At 40.7% G+C, this 20,153-nt stretch overlaps 1 protein-coding gene across 1 annotated transcript in view; it reads right to left on the reverse strand.

Moving 5' to 3' along the window:
• Positions 1-719: 719 nt before the first annotated feature.
• Positions 720-20,153, reverse strand: part of CD274 (CD274 molecule) — a 30,306-nt gene continuing 10,872 nt past the window's right edge. The window contains exons 4-8 of the mRNA XM_030293261.2: positions 16,228-16,515; positions 13,974-14,084; positions 12,217-12,276; positions 10,138-10,792; positions 720-736 (exon numbers count right to left, since the gene is read on the reverse strand). Of these exons, the coding sequence (XP_030149121.1) occupies positions 10,770-10,792; positions 12,217-12,276; positions 13,974-14,084; positions 16,228-16,515 (482 nt within the window). The 3' untranslated portion in view covers positions 720-736; positions 10,138-10,769. The remainder of the gene's footprint in view (positions 737-10,137; positions 10,793-12,216; positions 12,277-13,973; positions 14,085-16,227; positions 16,516-20,153) is intronic.

The raw sequence follows: 20,153 nt of genomic DNA on the forward strand, positions 1-20,153 counted from the left end.
CCAACATGTCCACACTACGCCCCAGAAATCCCACTCTTACGTATGTCTATATCTTGATGGCCCGGCAGTTGAACTTACCAGTTATACACTGAATAGAAATGAGCTCAAGGATTCATCAAAGACATACACTAGAATATCTAGAACAACACTAGTCAGATTATCCCCCATTGCCTGGAAAAACAAAACTATACAGGCAAACAGACATCTGACTGCTTCTGGAGTTGTCCAACCCAGGTAGGTCCCAGTGGTAATAAACTCTGAAACCTCTTCATTAACATGCCTCCAGGCAGTCTTTGGCTGCAGCACAGCAGGGAGTGTACGAGCATGGGATCTGAAGCCACACTATGTTTGCATCCTGCAGCCAGAGTTTACTGGACATCTGATTTTGGTTCAGTTATCTAAACTTTCTGTTCCTTCATTTCTCCATCTGTCAAGAAAAGATGATAACGGTAGTTTCCTCGTAGAGATTTTAGGTAGACTAAATGAGTCAATACACACAAAGCACGGAGAATACTGCCCAACAAATAGTAAATGTTTTATAAATCTTAACACTATTGGGGTGCCTGGGCGGCTCAGTCGGTTAAGCGTCCGACTTTGGCTCAGGTCATGATCTCACAGCTTGTGGGTTCCAGCCCCTCATCGAGCTCTGTGCTGACAGCTCAGAGCCTGGAGCCTGCTTCGGATTCTGTCTCCGTCTCTCTCTGCCCCTCCCCCGCTCATGTTCTGTCTGTCTGTCCTTCTCTCTCAAAATATAAACGTTTTAAAAAAAAAATTGTTTTTAAGTCTTAATACTATTTATTAAACCTCTTTCATATGTTCCAGTGCTCTGATATGGCAGAACTCATACAACTACAAAAATACCACATTTGGGTTCGAATCAATGAGGCCACAAAATTCACAAACTCTCCAAGGATTGAGAAAATATAACTTACGTGGTAGAGAGGATAAAGATTGAGTTCAAACTGCTTTAATTATTTTCTGGCGATTCAGTGGTTTCTCTAACACTGTTATTTGTGTCTTTTGTTTTGGGAGGAGGAGGCGGCTCTATGCCCATAACTAATGATAATATGCTTCAATCGTGGTGTTTTTAAGGGTAGTGTGGATGTCTGGCTCATCTCTATATTCTTCATGAAGCCAAGTAGATACAGTAGGCACTAAATGCGTGTTTGTTCAAACAAAGAGGGCAAGTTCTCATTGATGGTGTATTTGTTTCTCTTTAGTTAGAAACCAACAAGGGTCATTGTTTTGCTATATTTTGTTTTCAGTTTGACTGAAGGATAGACAGAAATATTTAACTTGAGGTGTAAAAAGAGGAATTACTTTCCACTAGAAAACAGCTTGTTCTGAAATTACCAAGAAGTGAAGCATCTTTCTTTAAAAACAAAACACGGGTATCCAAATAAACATTTTCTAAACTGTCCCTAAATAAGTTACATTATCCTATGCAAGTAATTTCTGCTTTACGGTAGAGTTCAGCATTTACTGACATGAGAGATCCAGATGCATCGAAAAGGGATCAATGCCAGAATTTTAAATGGGCAAATTGAAAAAGAAAAGAAATTGTAGTCAATTGTAACATAATGAAAAACTCCAAAATTATTACGATGACCATCAACCCAACACAACTTTAATTCAGTTATTTTACTTTATAGAAAGAAAAATTAAACATTTTAACTTTAAATTTTTTTAATTTTTAAAAATAAGTTTTAGTAATATATACAAAATTAATTTTGATTTAAAAATGGTTTTTGAAGTCGTCCATTACCAATACCAGTCTGGTTGGATTTATAGCTCCTGGACTTTAAAATAATTTAATAAGTAATTTCTTGGCATTGATACTATCAGTACACAAACTGACTAGACCATCCATCATGCATTAGATATGCTGTTGCATTTAGACCTCACTCTGTTTTACCCATAAGGAAACAAGACTCATGAAATTAAATCACATACCCAAGTCACAGAGTTACTAAGAGTAGAACTTGGGTCTGACTCCAGGTTTCTACACAATCTCTCACTTTTCCTAAGTATATGTACATTTCTCAGTACAGCTAGATTTTTTTTTTTTTTCAGTTTTTTACCTTCCACAGTCACCCAGGATGAAGCAACTTTTAGAACAGTGGTAAAACAACAAAACGTGTTTGTTGTTTTTGTCTTTGTTTTTGTTTTTCAGTTTTCTCCTACATGCCTGAATCACTTTAATCAAGTTTTGAAGTCCCCAAGCATCTTCTGTGTCCTAGAAAGAGGCCACTTTGTTGGATCTCATACATGTTAGCATTGACAACTTGTTTCTGTCTTGCTAAGAGAGGTAGTTGACGGATGAAGCTTGCTCTCAGTCATTTGTTGTTGCTGATTTAAATTTTTTTCATTATTCATGCTTGATGTGGCATTTTCTTTAATTCTCACAACAAAAAAAGATTCTTCTAGTCAGTTTCAGTTATGCAAGTTTTGTTGTCTACTGAGTAACTTCTCCATAATCTTTCATTTTTCACAACTGCAAAGCACTGAGGTGGAAACAGCTTTTTGTGTCTTGTGAAAGTCTGGGTGCTTGGTCTTGGGGCAGACGGCCAAACCTTCCCAAGGAGAAGCCAAGATCTGAAAGGGGAAACCTAGGTTTGGGGGATTTTGATAGTCACCAATAACCCCCCAAATGCTGGCCAAAAGTTTTACCTTGCAGTTATGCAGAAACTTCGCTTGTGTTAAACTCAGTTCTTAGACTGGATACATATACTGGAATCTTTCTTGCAAATTTCCCCAAGATCCAAATGTTTTAGTGATTTCATATCAAAAGAAACATATTTCATATCTATAACACCATAAACAATGGGTTGATTTGTTCTACTCATTTTTTTTTTTTTAACAGTATCATATGGATCTAAACCCACAGTCAGAGCCCATAAGTAAACTGATCATGCTTTTCCATAGTCAAGCCATACTGGGAGTGAAACCAGTGAAAACTGGGGAAAAGGTAAATGAAAGAAAATAATTCAGTCCTGATTGAAAATCCACTGGTGGTTCAATTTAGTTGTTTAAACTCCCTCACCTCTGATGTTTGTATTTAGTCTTACACATTAAGGAGAGTTATCATTTCTTACAAGTAGTACTTGAAAGTTCCTAGAAGGCAAATAATTGAGCTCAGATTTTAAAAATTATAATTTATTTGGAATAGGTAATATGTTCACATGATTCAAAGTCAAAAGGTCCTACCAGTAAGATTCTCCCACTAGGAACCCACTATGCCACTCCAAAAACAACCAGTCTTATCAGCCTCTTATGCATTCTTTCAGATATACATTTTTTGCATATACATGTAAATATGTATCTACATTTTTCCCTTTCAAATAATACAAAATTTATATCCGCAAGGATACATAGTGTACATAATATACAAACTAAGTGTACCCAGTATACATACTAAGTACCTGGTGTACAAAGTGTTCATAGTATAAATGCACACATAATACAATGTACAAAGTGCTGATACTATACTGTTCTATATCTTCTTTTTTCAATTTAACAATAACTATATGTCAGAGATATGTTTCATATCAGTACAGAAAGAACTTCCTCATCTGTTTATGTGGCCGTCTAATATTCTCGTTTGGATGTGACGCCCCATTCATTTAACCAGTTCCCAAATGATGAACATTTGGGTTATTTCCAATGTTTTGCTATCACAAACAAAGCTGAAATCCTTTCAGCTTTAAAACCCTTTTTTAAATCAAAATTAATCTCATATTTATTAATTCACATATCCTTCACAGTAAGGATACGTGAATATCCTGACACATATGCCATTTTTCACATACGAGAATAGAACTGTAGGGTAAATTTCTATAAGGGGAATTCCTGGGTCATTTATCATTTTGATAGATATTGCCAAATTATCCTTTTCAGAGATTGTAGCAATTTACATTCCCACTAAAGTGTAAGGGATCACAGATTTTCTTCCATTGTTAAATTTATCCAAAGGGGAAAGGGGAGGGGGATAGGGGAGGAAGAGGAGGATGACGATGACGACAAGGAGGGGCAGCAGCTGCCCTCACTGCTATGGCCTGGATATTTGTGTCCCCTCAAATTCACATGTTGAAATTCTAACCCCCAAAGACGATGGTCTGAAGATGATGGAGCCTATGGAGGGTTCTTGGGTCATCAGGGTGAAGTTCTCATGAGTGGGATTAGTGTTCCTATGAAGGAGACACCACAGGGATCCTCTGCCCCTTCCACCATGTGAAGAGACCACTAGAAGGTGCTGGGTACAAGCCAAGCGGAGGATCCTGACCAGAAGACAACCTTGGCTTTGGTCCCACCTTGACCTGGGACTTCACAGTCGCCAGAAAGGTCAGAAATAAATTTGTTTACCAGTCAGCTGCTCTGTGGTATTTTGCTATAGCAGCCTGAACGGACTAGAAACACACACCATCAGACGCAGGCATCTTCTCCATTCTCCAGGGTCCAAGTTGAATCTGGCCTCATTGGTGAAAGTTTCTGGCACCAATGATTTCCTCCTTCTTCTCCTTTATAATGTTTGCTGTCCTCTCTTCTCACTGTCCTGAGACATTTTCTTCAATCTCATATTCTCCAACATTTGAATTATGACTTAATTCTTCTTGAATTTATGTATTATGTCTTCAGTTAGACTGTAAGCTTCTTGAAAGCAGTGGCCACATTTCACATCTTTGATTCCTTTGCTATGCCTTGTAAATGCCTGGCCTAGAGAAGTTGGCCAATGAGTAGTTGTGACCCACGGATGTGGTTGTAATGGAACTGTGAAGAAACGTGAGTGGAATTTCAAGTATTAAAGTGGCACTTGCGGGGTGCCTGGGTGGCTCAGTAGGTTAGGTGTCCGACTTCGGCTTGGGTCATGGTTTGTGAGTTCGAGCCCCGCATCAGGTCTGACAGAACGGAGCCTAGAGCCTACTTTGGATTCTATGTCTCTCTCTCTCTCTGCCCCTCTCCCACTTGCATGCATGCTCTCTCTCTCTCTCTCTCTCAAAAATAAAGAAACATTAAAAAAAATTTTTTTTAAAGTGGCACTATATCTCATCTTTGGCATGGGCTGGGGAAGGGAAATCAACCCCTAGACTACAAAGAGGGAGAACAGAGGTAGAGGGAAATACAGGAAGCATAATCAGATTAATATGTTAAGATTTGCCACAATCCTGACACAAAGCCTTCTTCTGGTAAACCCATTTACTTCTTGAGAACTTTCCTTCCCCAAAATGGAGGCACCAGAACACCGTCCTAACTCGGTTTTGCCACCATCGCAGTCATCCCCAGGAGTCTCAAGGCACTGGATCTGAGAGTGTGATCCTTCAGCTGGTCTCCAGCCCGGAGATGATGCAAGATCAGATTCACCTCCCTTTACCTTCCCTCCAGCCAGGATGTGGCTGCCTATTGTTTGAGGCGTAGCCTTGAAGGCCGTGTCCCTTCTGCAGTGCCTAGGGTCTTAACATCTCATCTCCTCTCCCTCTCTGGATCATCCCCAGATTTGCCACCTGGCCTGAAAGGCCCTACTGAGGGGCTGAATCCTGAGGCCTGCATGAGACTTAACTCCACACCAGACTGCTGCCCATCTCCCCAGCCTTGACTCTCATTTTCTGCAAGAGATCTAGAAAGATCCAGAAAGATCACACTGACTAGGAGGAGGAAGATGGGGATCTGTGTTTTCTTCAATGGAGACAGAGGTTCTGAACTTCTGCTCCATTTAATTCCATTCTTCTATACTACAGAATCTGCAATCAGATCATAAATTGATGAAAAATGGAGCTAAAATATGATAACGTCGCAATTAAGAAACCAAGAAGTGTAGGGGCACCTGGGTGGCTCAGTGGGTTAAGTGTCTCTCTCTTTTTTTATTTTGAGAGAGAGAGAGAGAGAGAGAGAGAGCGAGCGAGCAGGGGAGGGCCAGAGAGAGAGAGAGAGAGAGAGAGAGAGAGAGAGAGCAGGGGAGGGCCAGAGAGAGAGAGAGGGAGAGAGAGAATCCCAAGCAGGCTCCATGCTGTCAGCACAGAGCCCGATGTGAGGCTTGATCCCACAAACCGTGAGATCATGACCTGAGCTAAGATCAAGAGTTGGATGCCTAACCGACTGAGCCACCCAGGCACCCCAAGCATCTGACTCTTGATCTCGGCTCAGGTCACGATCTCACGGTTTGCGAGGGCAAGCCCTGCATCGGGCTCCACGCTGACAGTGAGGAGTCTGCCTGGGATTCTCTCTCTCTCTCCCCTCCCCTACTTGCACACTCGCTCACACTCTCTCTTTCTCTCTTACTCAAAATAAATAAATTAACTTAAATGAGAAAAAAAGAAACCAAGAAATGTACATTTCAGCCAATTTGGCCACTTATTCTCCATTCGAAATTATGTCATAGTAGTCTTATATACCTTACTTTTAAATGACCACTTTATATTTTTCTGTTGAGGGAAAAGACATAAGTAAATAATCAGCAAGAATTACAATAAAAACTGTTGCTTGGTGTATCTCATCACCAGCCCATGGCATTAGATGAGCTAATATAATCCCAGTGTCTAGCCTGAAGTACGTGCCCAATAAACGGTAATTATCATGACTTTTAATGACAAAACCTCACCACTAACAATTGTTTCAGTTTCCTCAAACTTTAATTTCTTTTAAAATATAAGTAATTCTGAGAATATTTAAATTATAATAAGGGTAAGTTGGTTTACTGATTTCCTTGAAACTCTGGAGGCCTGGAGCAGGGAAAAGTCATAAAAATGGAATGCATCTGTCTTCACAAATATGGCCAGGGATAGCAATTGTGCAAAAGTTAACTCTGAATTCTAACTTTTAAAATAGTAATAATCTAAGTTTTCTAAAATATTTAGATAAAAATATATTTGGTTGGGGCACCTAGGTGGCTCAGTCGGTTAAGCTTCCGACTTTAGCTCAGGTCATGATCTCACGGTTCGTGGGTTCCAGCCCCACGTTGGGCTCTGCGCTGACAGTGTGGAGCCTGCTTGGGATTCTCTCTCTCTCTCTCTCTCTCTCTCTCTCTCTCTCTCTCTCTCTCCACCCCCCCCCCCTGCCCCGCTGATGCGGTCTCTGTCTCTCTCAAAATAAATAAATAAACTTAAATAGTAATAATAATAAATAAAATAAAACTACAAATCTTTTTATGGCCCCATCCTAGACCAGGCTTTAATCCTCCACTTGACTTCACGCTAAGATGTCTCACTTCCTTTTCAGAATGTGAAGACTGGAATACATCCAGCTTTACAGGCATTGGCCTTCATGTCCATGTTTACTGTCCTGAGAAGAGGACTCTCTGAGAGGAAAGCCCCTTCAGTTTCCTTATAGCTGTCTGTTTTGTTTTTTTAGAGAGAGTAAGCACAGGCAGGGGAGGGGCAGAGAGAAGGAGAGACGGAATCCCAAGCAGGCTCTGTGCCATTAGCACAGAGCCCAACGCAAGGCTTAAACTCACAAACCTTGAGATCATGACCTGAGCCAAGATAAAGAGTCTCAGAAGCTTAACCCACTGAGCCACCCAGGCGCCCCTCCTCATAGTTGTCTTGAGGACCACTCCCTCCCTCTCATCCTCCCTCCTCTCCTCCCTCCCTCAGATCTTCAATTTGTGTGACACAACTTTGACTCTTTTCTTGGTATTGTCCTAAAAGAAGCTATCAAGTAAGAGAGAATGAAAACTTTCAATACATCCTTTTTAAACAAATAATTCTCTTGATCGATTTCATCACACAGAACTCAAGAGTATGCAACATAAATGGCAGCTATGAAAAAAATTACTAGGAAGGTAGCTGCAGATATTCTAAGCAACTTTTCCCACCAGGATATTAAACTGGACGTGGTTTTATAAAACCTAGAAAACAAGAAAATGGACAGGCTGGTGCACCGAGGAACAAAATAAATATTTTATTAAATTAATGCAGGTGTAAATAATGACAATTAAAATGCAGAACTAAGTATCATCTCTGCCTATGTCTTTTACAGTGAAACACAAGACAAAGATATAAAGTGCCTTACAAATCTAACACCACAAGAAGGCATTAACATTTAGGAATGGAGTGAACAGACTGTCCTCCAACTCAGCCAGAACCCTCTCGTGTACCTCACACAGAGGATACAGTCACGCAAACAATGGATGCTGTACAAATGAACGTGTACAACAAGAGAACAGAAGGAGTTCTGTTCTGTTGGAGATTCTGTTTCTTCAGCCTTGACATGTGGCAAAGCAAAGGTTTTCCTTGTTGATTACACAGGTAGATGGCGAAGACAGAAGGAATACGCTGGGGCCTCCAGAGAGGGCATGTAAATTCAAAGTTTTGAAAAGCAGTATCTTGGATCTGTGTAGTGATGAGAACTGGTAGGACTCAAGGGTTCAGGCACAGCTCATGGGCCTTTTCTAGCACAGGTGAGAGTCAAAGTACACTACTGGAATTTCAAAAAAACAAAAACAAAACAAAAAACAAAACACAATAAAACCCACTCATGTAGTTTTGCAACTGCAACATCAAAATCTAGTTTATACTCAAGAGAAAACAGAGAGGAAAAACCAAGTTCCACACATGATTCGGTCATAGAGAATTAGTATTAAAGTCAGCCCTTAGGACTAGGTTGACCCAGTGTACCCTGGAGAACCCAAGGGTTTCACTTTGAGAAACACAACATAAACCAAATCCAAACTCAGTCACAGAGCACTCAACAAATGCTGTTGTCTAAATGTGGATGAAGTAATATTTAGGATGTACTAAGTCTTAGAAAAGATACTAACAGGCTATGGAAGAGATGATCTAGAAGCAAAGAAGACATGACGCCCGGCCTCTGGGAAGTTCACATTGGTTCCAGCCGCTACATGAGGAATAATATATTCAATAAAAATAGCAAAGTGCACAGCAAGTGAATAGTGTGTTACCACTTATGTGAAAAAGAGAAAGAAATAAAAGACATGCTTTTCATACATATTTCTACATATATTCAGAGATGGTCTTTAGAAGACCACATAAATAAAAGGCAGGGATGGTTGCTTCTGCAAAGGAAAACTCGACGGCGAGAATGGAATGAAGACTTCTTAATGTCTTCTCTTAGATCTGAATTCTGAATCACGGAAAGATATGAATTCAAAATTCAACAGCACTTAAGTAAAAAGAAAGAACTGCTAAAAATAATACCAACACGATATATATAGACATCAGACTGCAGGGCAAAGGTAAGTAAATCAGAGGTAAATACAATGAGAGAAAAGGGATTCAAGAGTTATCGTCCACAATTTTTAAAAATGCTGACCTCGCCTCATAAACTAAAATCACTTGGATTATGAAAATGTATTTTCAGCTTCTGAGGAACACACTGACTGGCATCCCTCCTTTTGGCGGCTTTTCCAGACTCTCCACACCGTCGCGGTCCTCCGGTACCTTATACTATGACGCTGCACTAAGTTGTAATAATATATTCTCTGACCCATCTCTCCTCGATGCCATGAGCTCCTTGAGGAGAGCTACTTTGTCCGCTTCAGTCACGGCCTGGCAAAGTGCTGGACGTGCAAGGGCACTTCCTAAATGTCTCTGCTGAATGAATGAAGTGCTTAAAGCAAAACACAGCCCTCAACTGTCTTCTAAAAGGCCAGTGAGTGACAGCTGTGGAAACCTCAGGTGTGATATTTACTGGCTCGGGCCAGTTACTTTATCCCTCCTCTCCCTCCACCGTGAAATGGGGGTAGCAACGGTGCCTAGCACAATACAGTTGTCACAAGCATTACGTGACATTGTGTGTGAGGATGCCACATGGCTGTAACGCTGAGAGGTAAAATGGAACAGACACTGCAGTAACATACCTCACCTTAAGGTGTGAGAGTAAGAGTTTTCAAGTCAACCAAAGTACTGGGGGGCTAAATAAGGTAATATCCTATACAAACCATCAGTCCATTCTCTATGCTTCCTACGTCCTGGTAGCTGTGGTGGATACCAAGCACTTTATAAATACTACACGCCTTGGGGCACCTGGGTGGCTCAGTCAGTTAAGTGTCCGACTTCGGCTCAGGTCATGACCTCATGGTTCATGGGTTCCAGCCCTGAGATGCGTCCTGTGCTGACAGCTCGGAGCCTGGAGCCCGCTTCGGATTCTGTGTCTCCCCCTCTCTCTGCCCCACCCCTGCTCACCCACTGTCTCTCTCTCTCTCTCTCTCTCTCAAAAATAAAGAAACATTACCAAAAAATTTAAAAACACTACACATCTTATTGAACACACCCAAGTCACTAAGCAGTTTAGTTCCATGGCAAAATTTTAACTTCCACCATAGTATTCCTTCAAAAGAAATCACTCACAACCACACTCACGTGACAAGACTCCACACACTCAAAATAAATAGAAATAACATACTTAAATATTGCTGCAACACTGGGGCTCTCAATAACACAGACGACAAATAGAGATGCTGGTGAAGCCAACGGGCACTTCTGTAGGAACTGACCACTAAATCAGGGAATCTCAACTTGTTTTCCTAGGATGAGCGATGGACAGTTTGGAAGTGTCCTCTCTCTTTCTCAGGTGCCCGTAAGTCTGAGGCCCCAGTCATGCTGAGGCCACAGGGTTTCCTGGCAGGTGACCCCTGCTTACACCTTGCTTTGTTCTCCTCTTCTCTCCTGGCTTCCACTTTTCAGTGCTTGGGCCTCTCACATCCGACATCATCTGCAGTTCGCCTGGCCCTCCGCATTCCTCTGGTCATGCTTACCCCTGACGAGCCCAAACCACAGGCTGAGAATCCCTGCTTTAAGATCAGGAATTTCAATGCTGGATTACGTCTCCTCAAATTGTAGATCTGGAAAGTGATCGTGAGAAACATAACTCATGGTTGCTAGATGATATAATAAATTTGCAGTAAGAGAAAGAGGCAAATTATGTTTATGTCCAGTTACCTCTGCAGTATAAAGGGTGATCAACCATCTGGTTTGCCTAGGTTTGTTCTAGTTTTAAAACTGAAAGTCCATGTCCTGAAAAAGCCCTTAATTCTGGGCAAATTGAGAGAGATGGCTGGTCACCCTAAGATGCTCCAAAAGTTCACTAGTTTTACAAAACAATTGAGTGGGATGGACAGCATAATGAGACCTGCCTGGGCTTATCCAAACTAATTTAAATTCCTTTAAATTTGGGTTTGTCATGAAGTTTCATTTCTATCTGAATTAGAAAGAATTAGAGGGGTGCCTAGGTGGCTCAGACAGTTAAGCATTAGACTTTGGCTCAGGTCATGATCTCGTGATTCCTGGGTTCGAGTTCTGCATCGGGATCTGTGGTAACAGCTCAGAGCGTGCAGCCTGCTTTGGATTCTGTGTCTCCCTCTCTCTGCCCCTCCTCCACTTGCACTCTGTCTCTGTCTCTCTCCCTCTCAAAAATAAACATTAAAAAAAATTTTTAGAAAGAATTAGAAATCTTAATATAACTTTCTTCTTAGTTCAGGGGTGCCTGGGTGGCTCAGTTGGTTAAGCTTCCAACTCTTGATTCTGGCTCAGGTCATGATCTCAAGGTTCATGAGCTTGAGCCTGGGCTCTGGGCTACAGTGTGGAGCCTGCTAGGATTCTCTCTCTCAAAATAAATAAAATAAACTTGAAAAAAATAAACCTTTCTTCTTAGTTCAATCAGCTGGGTGAGGTCTTTCTACCTTTTGTCAATGCAGACATTTGTGGTGAAATGAATGTTAGTGGACAGGTTAAGAGTAAGGATCAATGGTCAGGCTAGCAGGCTCCAAAGCCTGATTTTTGTCAGGTATGTGTTCTTGGGCAATTTACATGATCTTCTTAACCCTATGTTTTCTCTACTATAAAATGGGGAATATTCCAGTCTTTATCTCTTTGATTTTGTGGGGGAGAGATTAAATAAGGAACTGCCTATGCAGTTAACACAGTGACTGCTACTCAAGTTCTCTATCATCTATCCATCTGTCATCCATCCATGTAACTCAACTTGGTCCCCTTTTGCAGGGAGGTGTTAGGATCCAGAGCAATAAAAATTCAGCAGAGAGAAGTTACGTCCTCCTGCCATCCCCAAAGCTGTGGACCAGGGCTGTTCCTCAGTCTCCTGGCTGACAGTGAGAGGAGGCCCCTTATCGCAGGTGGAGGTAAGGAGGAGCCCGTTGCTCTAACAGCCAGCATTCTTTACAGTGAGGGGAGATTATAGCTGATGGCTTTCTTCTTGTTAACTTTTTGTTTCTTTTTCCTTCAGCTTCCTCACCCCTGCTAATATTCTTACCGTTTTGTTTCTTTGAGTTCATATCTGTGGCGTCACATTTTTCCACATCCATCGTTCGCACTTCAAAAAAAAAAAAAAAAAGAAAACAACAAATCATATTTATCCCCATATAACATAACTCTACATCCCATGCAGTGACTCAAGTTTAAATTCCAGGTTCTTAGGAAACATTTTTAATCCCCTAGGAAATCGGGTAGACTTCCAAATTTATTCCATGGGTTCCAACCCCTGAGGTCAATTCAACAGTTTAGGGCATATTCTTTTGCTGCTAGATTTCTTTCTTTTTTTTTTTAAGTTTGTTTGTTTGTTTGTTTAGTTGTCATCTCTATGCCCAGTGTGAGGCTCAAACTCACAGCACTGAGATCAAGAGTCATATTCTCTCCTGACTGAGCCAGCCAGGTGCCCTGCTCCGAGATTTTTTTTTTTAGGAGTATATACTTTTATTCTCCATCCTTCCCTCAGAGATGGACCATATTCCAAGGTACTTTATTATACACTAGTTTTCTAGTCATTCCTAATGCCAAAAATTATTTTTCATGGGGAAATATTCAAAATGCAAGGTGGCAATAGTCACTTCCTTGGACAAATCAACTCCATTTCAGGGTCATCATATCATTGAAACTTCATCCTTACATTCTGGCTCATTGTCTCAGTTCTGTTAAATACATATTCTTTAGAAACAGCTGACCTCCACTCAATTACACCACTTTCCCGTATCCACTCACCCTATAAAGGGGTTGTGGGGAATTTCTCAACCACCATTGGAATTCCCTTCCATCCTCCACTTCCCTATTTGACCTCAGATAATTCTACACACAGATCATCATTGGATCCCCTGGTATACTTCTCAAAGTATTGGGGAAATGTCTACTTTGAATCATCTTAAAATGGGAGGAAATTATTTGAATAGATTCAATTTCCTGGATTTTAATTGTTCCCATGGGCAAATAGAGAAACACATGCAAATTATTTCAAAAACTATATAGCACCCTCAGCCAGAAATCTTATAAAATACTCTATGGTAGGAGTATCACAGCTCTACAGGAAAAACTATCTTTATTCCTTAGGGTGCCCAGAAACCAACTCAATACAGCAGTACAACTAATGCAAGACTTAAATTCAACCGAAACTGACAGGTATTTTAGCTTTTCCTCTCCTACTCTAAGTCTGTGGTTATTTGCATGATGGAAAGAAATTGTATGATGCATGGTCTTCTTCACCCTGTGTACACACCCATTCTCCCGCCCTCACCCCCATACACACGCTCTTCACCCAGCAATCCTGCTCGGCCTCACTGCCATCTCTACTCAACAGTGGAATGTCTTTGGGACACGCGGCAAAGGCAAATCAGGTCTCCCTGCGGCCGTGATCCAACTGTCACCCCCTTGGAAATGCTACTTCAAGGGCTCACTGCCATCCTCAATGTAAGCAATGGTGCAGAACAGCGAAAGGAGCAGGACTGGAGTAACGCATGACACACAGGTTCACACGCTAGCCCAGCTAAGACCTACTTTGCATAACTGAAAGCTGGCCTTAGAAGTGAACGCTAATAGAAAGGCAGCATTTTATAAATCATTGTTTCCTAGTGGGGCCACCACTAACATTTGGGGCGGGAGGGCCCCCTGCTACATGGGACTATCCTGCAACATTACACAAGACTTAGCAGCCCTGGCTCTGCCTATAAGAGCCACTGTGACAACAGCCCCCCATACGCTTGCCCATATGCCCGGTGGGCACCACTGCAATAAAAGATATACCATCTTGTTTCTTCAGACAGAAAGTGACAGCCGGGACCACGACAAGAAACAACAGGATGGCTCCCAGAATCATGAAGTGAGTCCTCTCATTTGCTGGAACCAGAAATGGTTCTGAAAAACAAAAGAGAAAGAGAAACTAAAGATAACATTTTGACGGGAAGGGGTCGAGAGAATAATTATCCTTGAAGTTTAATTCAGATTAGCTTGAGGTGGCCAAAAGTGCCAGGCCAGTGAGTGGCCGGAACAGCGAGATGCCTTCGACATGAGAATGGGAACAGCATGGAAAAGAGAAAGAAGCCCAGGCTTTGGACAGACGGGCCTGGAGTTCAATTCTGCTGCCACTCCCTAGCTTTGAGGTCTCAGGCAAATCCTTTAACCTGCCCACAAAATGGAAATGATAATAAATTTATTGCGAGGCTAGCGTTTGTGAAGTGCTCACCACAGCAGCTCAGTACCACCTGGGAGCCTCATTATTCTCCTCGCATTCTTTAATGCAGAAGCCAATGGCTTGCTGTACATGGAGATGGGACATGAAGGCTACCTGGTCCTGGCAGAGAGCTCCTGCCTCCCCGTACATGTGGCCGCCACTAAAGGCCATTTCAGGCTACCTTTTATTTCTCAGTTTGAACATCTCGGGCCATCCAATCACTGGTACCTGTCACCAATCTGTCTGGGGTTCTGTGCAGGAGGAAAAGGGGTTCCCTCAGCACATGATGCTCAGATACTGCTAATTCCCATCTCCTAACCATTAGGCATGATCCCTGACGGCCTAATTCAAGCTTTAAACCACACAGTGGTGAACCTTTCTTTAAGAGCTTACAGTTTACAACCTGTTTACATCTATTTTATTTCAATCTCAAAGTAAGTTGAGTTAGGCATGTAAGATATTAAAATAAAATCACAGGTTATAGACGAGGAAACAAACACCAGCAATTAGGCGAGTTACTGTAAGCCTTCCCACAAATAAGCTGTCATAAAACAACTTTTAAATGGCAGGAGCCCATGAGAGCAGCCCCTACCAAAGTGACTCATAACCCAGTAAGAGCATCTCTTTAAGCTTCTAAACTTTTTTTGCTCTTTTCATTCATAGGACCAATCCGGTATTAATTACCTTTTCCTATTGTTTGACCTTTCCACCTAATTTCTTAGTTTTTTTTTTTTTTAAGTTTATTTATTTACTTTGAGAGAGAGAGAGAGAGAGAGAGAGCGAGCGCGCGCAAACTGGGGAAGAAAGGGTAGAGAGAGGGAGAGAGAATCCCAAGGAGGCTCCACAATACCAGTGCAGAGCCCAAGTGGGGCTCGAACTCACAAATCATGAGGTCATGACCTGAGCCAAAACCAAGAGTCAGACGCTTAACCGACTGAGCCACCCAGGCACCCCTCTTAGTTGTTTTTTCTTAAGTAACTGAAGCTTTACTGATAACATCTAGTAGAAGAGGGGGCGTTGAGAAGTGCTTCTCAGAACACCTCTGGGGTTACGTAAACATCGTACTCTCCTGTCTCTCTCTAAAGGTCTGAGCCTCTCACCTATATCCCACCTTACCCACTTCTGTAGGGTAGTAAGGAAAACAATAACGGAGTCTGTGCAGGCAAGAGTCTCAAATCCCTCTCACACGCTGTAGCTTATTTACCCCTAGGATAACCCTGCCTGACAGGTTATTGCTGTAGAGGGAGCATGACACATGCAGAAATTGAGTCTCTTGTGTCTTACGTGCTCAGCAGACTGCTTTGAGTTGGAATGTCATAGACTATATCTGGGGTTGGGGGACAGATGGGGAGAAATGACCTGTACCATTTAGAATAGGATAGATTTCCATTTGCTTGCTACCAGAGAAACCCTGGAAAGAAAGGAGCAGCTCTGATGTGCTCAGATCTGGACTCCTGAAACCCTGCCTGTGTTGAGTCTTCCTTTCAGATACTCCCCCAGACCCCCTCAGCCACAAGAGCATTTCCTACATGGAATGGGGTTGCCTTATCTGTTTAACTTTTCCTTTTCCTGGAGAGCCTGAATGGTGTCTTACTTTTCTATGAACGCTTGATAACTAGAACATAGGGCGTATTCAATAATATTTGCTGAATGCTTATTAAATAGCAATAGACTCAGATGAGTGGAGGTGAGGAAGCATTTTTTAAATATAGTGTAATACATGCATTCATCTATTTAACACATGAATGCCTACAGTGAACACGCATTGTGCTAGAGGTCAGGGGACAGCAATAGGCACATTTTAGTTGAGACATTTCAGAATATTACCTGGGATGACCAACTCAGCAGTACTGTTTCCCTCGGGACTTGATCTTTGAAGAAAAGTGCAGTAGAAAATCTCGTTAGCCGTTGTGTTGATTCTCAGCGTGCTGGTCACATTGAAAAGCTTTGTCTCCATGTTGGAAACAGAGATGATGGTTTTGCCATTCAGGACTTGATGGGCACTGTTTGTCCAGATGACTTCAGCGGTCGGGTAACCCTCAGCCTGACACATTAGTTCATGTTCAGAGGTGACAGGATCCACAGAAATTCTTTGGTTGATTTTTCGATATGGGGCTAGGTCATGAGCAAAAAGAAGGCAGGGCTTTTATTTAGGACAAAACTATGTATGTAGCTTGGTGCTGTCTACATTAGAAAAAGTATCAATTCTGGCTGGTTCTCAGAGAAATAAGCTTAATGTTCAGACGTCTCAGCAGTGGGGAACCCGTTAGTTCTGTTTCAACTCTTTTTTTAAAATTTTTTGAACATTTATTTATTTTTGAGAGAGAGACAGAGTGTGAGTGGGGGAAGGGCAGAGAGAGAGGGAGACTCAGGATCTGAAGCAGGCTCCAGGCTCCGAGCTGTCAGCACAGAGCCCAATACGGGGTTTGAACCCATGAACTGTGAGACCGTGACCTGAGCTGGAGTTGGATGTTTAATCGACTGAGCCACCCAGGCGCCCCTCCTTCAACTCTTCTATTCACAACTGGGCTAAGTTTGAACTTACAGGAACAACTACCTTGCCATAAAAATTATATTGCTTTTATTTAGACTTCAAGTAAATGTACAGGTTAATTTAAAGAGAAATGTCTTCCTGAAACCAATAGTCTTTCTATCCAAATATAAAGTATGTCTGTCCATTTACTCAAGTCTTTGTATGTTTCTCAGGAAAGCTTTATAATTTTTACAAAGGGCCAAACTATTTCTTCTTAAATTTATTCCTGGATATTTTCTTTTTGTTGCCATAAATCTATCTTCATAACATTGAACCTCTTCAGCTGGCCAGCACAGTTTTCTTAGACTTTATTTAATAAACAGAAAATCTGATTTTCATGTGCCACTCACTTTTTTTTTTTTTTTTTACTATTTTTCTTCTTCTTTTTTCTAAATATACTTTATTGTCAAGTTAGCTAACATACAGTGTATACAATGTGCTCTTGGCTTTGGAAGTAGATTCCCATGATTCATTGCTTACATACAACACCCAGTGCTCATCCCAACAAGTGCCCTCCTCAATACCTGTCACCCATTTCCCCTCCCCCTTCCCCCTATCGACCCTCAATTTGTTCTCTGTATTTAAGAGTCTCTTATGGTTTGCTTCCCTCTGTTTGAAACTATTTTCCCCCCTTCCCTTCCCCCATGGTCCTCTATTAAGTTTCTCAAATTCCACATATGAGTGAAAACATATGATATCTGTCTTTCTCTTCATGATTTATTTCACTTAGCATAATATTCACTTTTTCAACTGTAGGTCAAGGATCAGAAATTAGGTATGAAAAAGAGCATGATATCATTATAAAAACTGCTATGTGTTCCTGATAATACTTTTTAAAGGTTAAATTTATTTTTGATACTAAAGTAGTTTCAGATTTACAGAAAGATTTACACCAAAGATAATGCAGAGTCCCTACATACCTATCACCCAGTTCCCCCACTGCTGACATCTTACAGTACATTTGTCATAACTAAGGAGCCAATGTTAGTACATTACTATTAACTAAACTTCACACTTTGTTATATTTAACTAGTTTTTCCCTACGGTCCTTTTTCTATTCTAGGATCTCATCCAGAATTCCATATTATGGTACTTACTTTTTTGAACATTTTTATGCTATTCTTTATTTATTTTTAAAATCTGTTTATTTGAGAGAGAGAGAGAGAGAGAAAGGGAGAATCCCAAGCAGGCTCTGTACTGTCAGCACAGAGCCCCACATGGGGCTCAAACTCACGAACCATGAGATCATGACCTGAGCCGAAACCAAGAGTTATATGCCTTAACTGACTAAGCTACCCAGGTGCCACTATGCTGGCTATTTTAATAAATCATTTAAATAATTATTACACTCAAGATATAAAGTTTAAATTTTAGATCATCGATTAAAATTTAGCTCATCAGTTTAGGACCCTTTTAGTATTAAGATACCATGTGTACTGACTATTCTAGTAGATTGTTTAGTCTATTTACATCACCTACGACCTTTATTCATGTTTTTTCATTACAAGCATGGTAACGAGCCATTATTATGCTGGTAATCTTTATTTTATTTCTAATGCTTCAGTGAAATCACTAGCGGTTCACCCAGAGCCTTAACTTTCCATTCCTTTACTAAAGGCCTAACAATGGCTTTATAAGATATATTCACAGAAATTTGATACAAAACAACCAGAAACAAAACTGAAATAATGATGTGATGTTTTTGTGCTCTTAATGAAACCACAAATAGAAACACTGGAAATCAACATAATGACAATTTCAAAACACATAAAGAATGGTTCTCATGAGTACTTGGGTCCTCAACATTGTATCTGTTATGTTCAAGAATTCTTTAAGAAAAATAAATCCACTGGGGCACCTGGGTGGCTCGGTTCTTGATTTTTGGCTTGGGTCATGATTTCAGGGTCATGAGACTGAGTCCCACGTCAAGCTCCGCATTGGGCGTGGAGTCTGCTTAACATGGTCTCTCTCCCTCTACCCCACACACTGCTCTTGCATGCGCTCTCTCTCTCTCTCAAAATAATAAATAAATCAATCAATCCACTGATTATATACCTCCTGCAATAATATTACCATAACAGTTTCTAGTTCACATAGCACAGAGCTTGATCTCTGGACAATTTCAGTTTCAAGAGTAAAATCACAGATAATGGTAAAGGATTAGAGGTAAAAAGTTTGCTTTTTTACTCTTCTATTATAATTTTTAATGCAATAATAAAGGAGAATGTTGCTTCATGCTAAGAAAATGTATAAATGTGGTATACCTCTAAGTGCCGAATAAATAAGTGCATTGGTTCTACTCATGGTTAGATATCCATGGTATCAGTCTCTAAAGTAGGGCACATGTATTTGGGTATAAGAAGAAAATATGAGAACTTCCACTTATACATATTTTTATCATAATAATTAAGAAATAATCTAAGCTTAAAGCTTTGCTAATTGATACTGGGGCTTGCTTCATATGCCACATGAGGGTCATATGGGAAGAGGGAGGTTTTACAACACCAAAGGGAGAATAGTGACTCATTTTGGGATTATAGATTATCTAATTTTAAGTAGACTGAACCTGCTTACAAAATGAACAACTAATTAAAAGTTTCTCTGCAGAGAAACTGAAGATGGAAGATAATACTAAGAATTCAAGCACAAACCACAAGGAAGTGGCAGGAATGACACTTTATGAAGTTAAAACAGTAAATGCCTAATTGGACCTGACAAGGTGATGGTTTGAAAAACCTAAAGACTGTAGATAATGCTGCTATAAATACTGGGATACACGTATACCTTTGAATTAGTATATTTGTATCCTTTGGGTAAATACCTAGTAGTGCAATTGCTGGAGCATAGGGTAGTTCTATTTTTAACTTTTTGAGGAATCTTCATACTGTTTCCTACAATAGCCAAATTATGGAAATAGCCCATATGTCTATCGAGTGATGAATGGGTAAAGAAGATACGGCATATATATACACACAACACACTACACACACACACACACACACACACACACACCAGAATATTACTCAACCATAAAAAAATAATGAAATATTGCCATTTTCAATGACATGGATGGAGCTAGAGAGTATTATGCTAAGTGAAACAAGATGGTCAAAGACAAATACCATGATTTCACTGGTATGTGGGATTTAAGAAACAAAAAAAAAAATGAGCATAAAGAAAAAGAGAGAAGCAAACCAAGAAACAGACTCTTAACCTATAG

The sequence above is a fragment of the Lynx canadensis genome, chromosome D4 (genome assembly GCF_007474595.2).
Source record: "Lynx canadensis isolate LIC74 chromosome D4, mLynCan4.pri.v2, whole genome shotgun sequence".
Classification (NCBI taxonomy): domain Eukaryota; kingdom Metazoa; phylum Chordata; class Mammalia; order Carnivora; family Felidae; genus Lynx; species Lynx canadensis.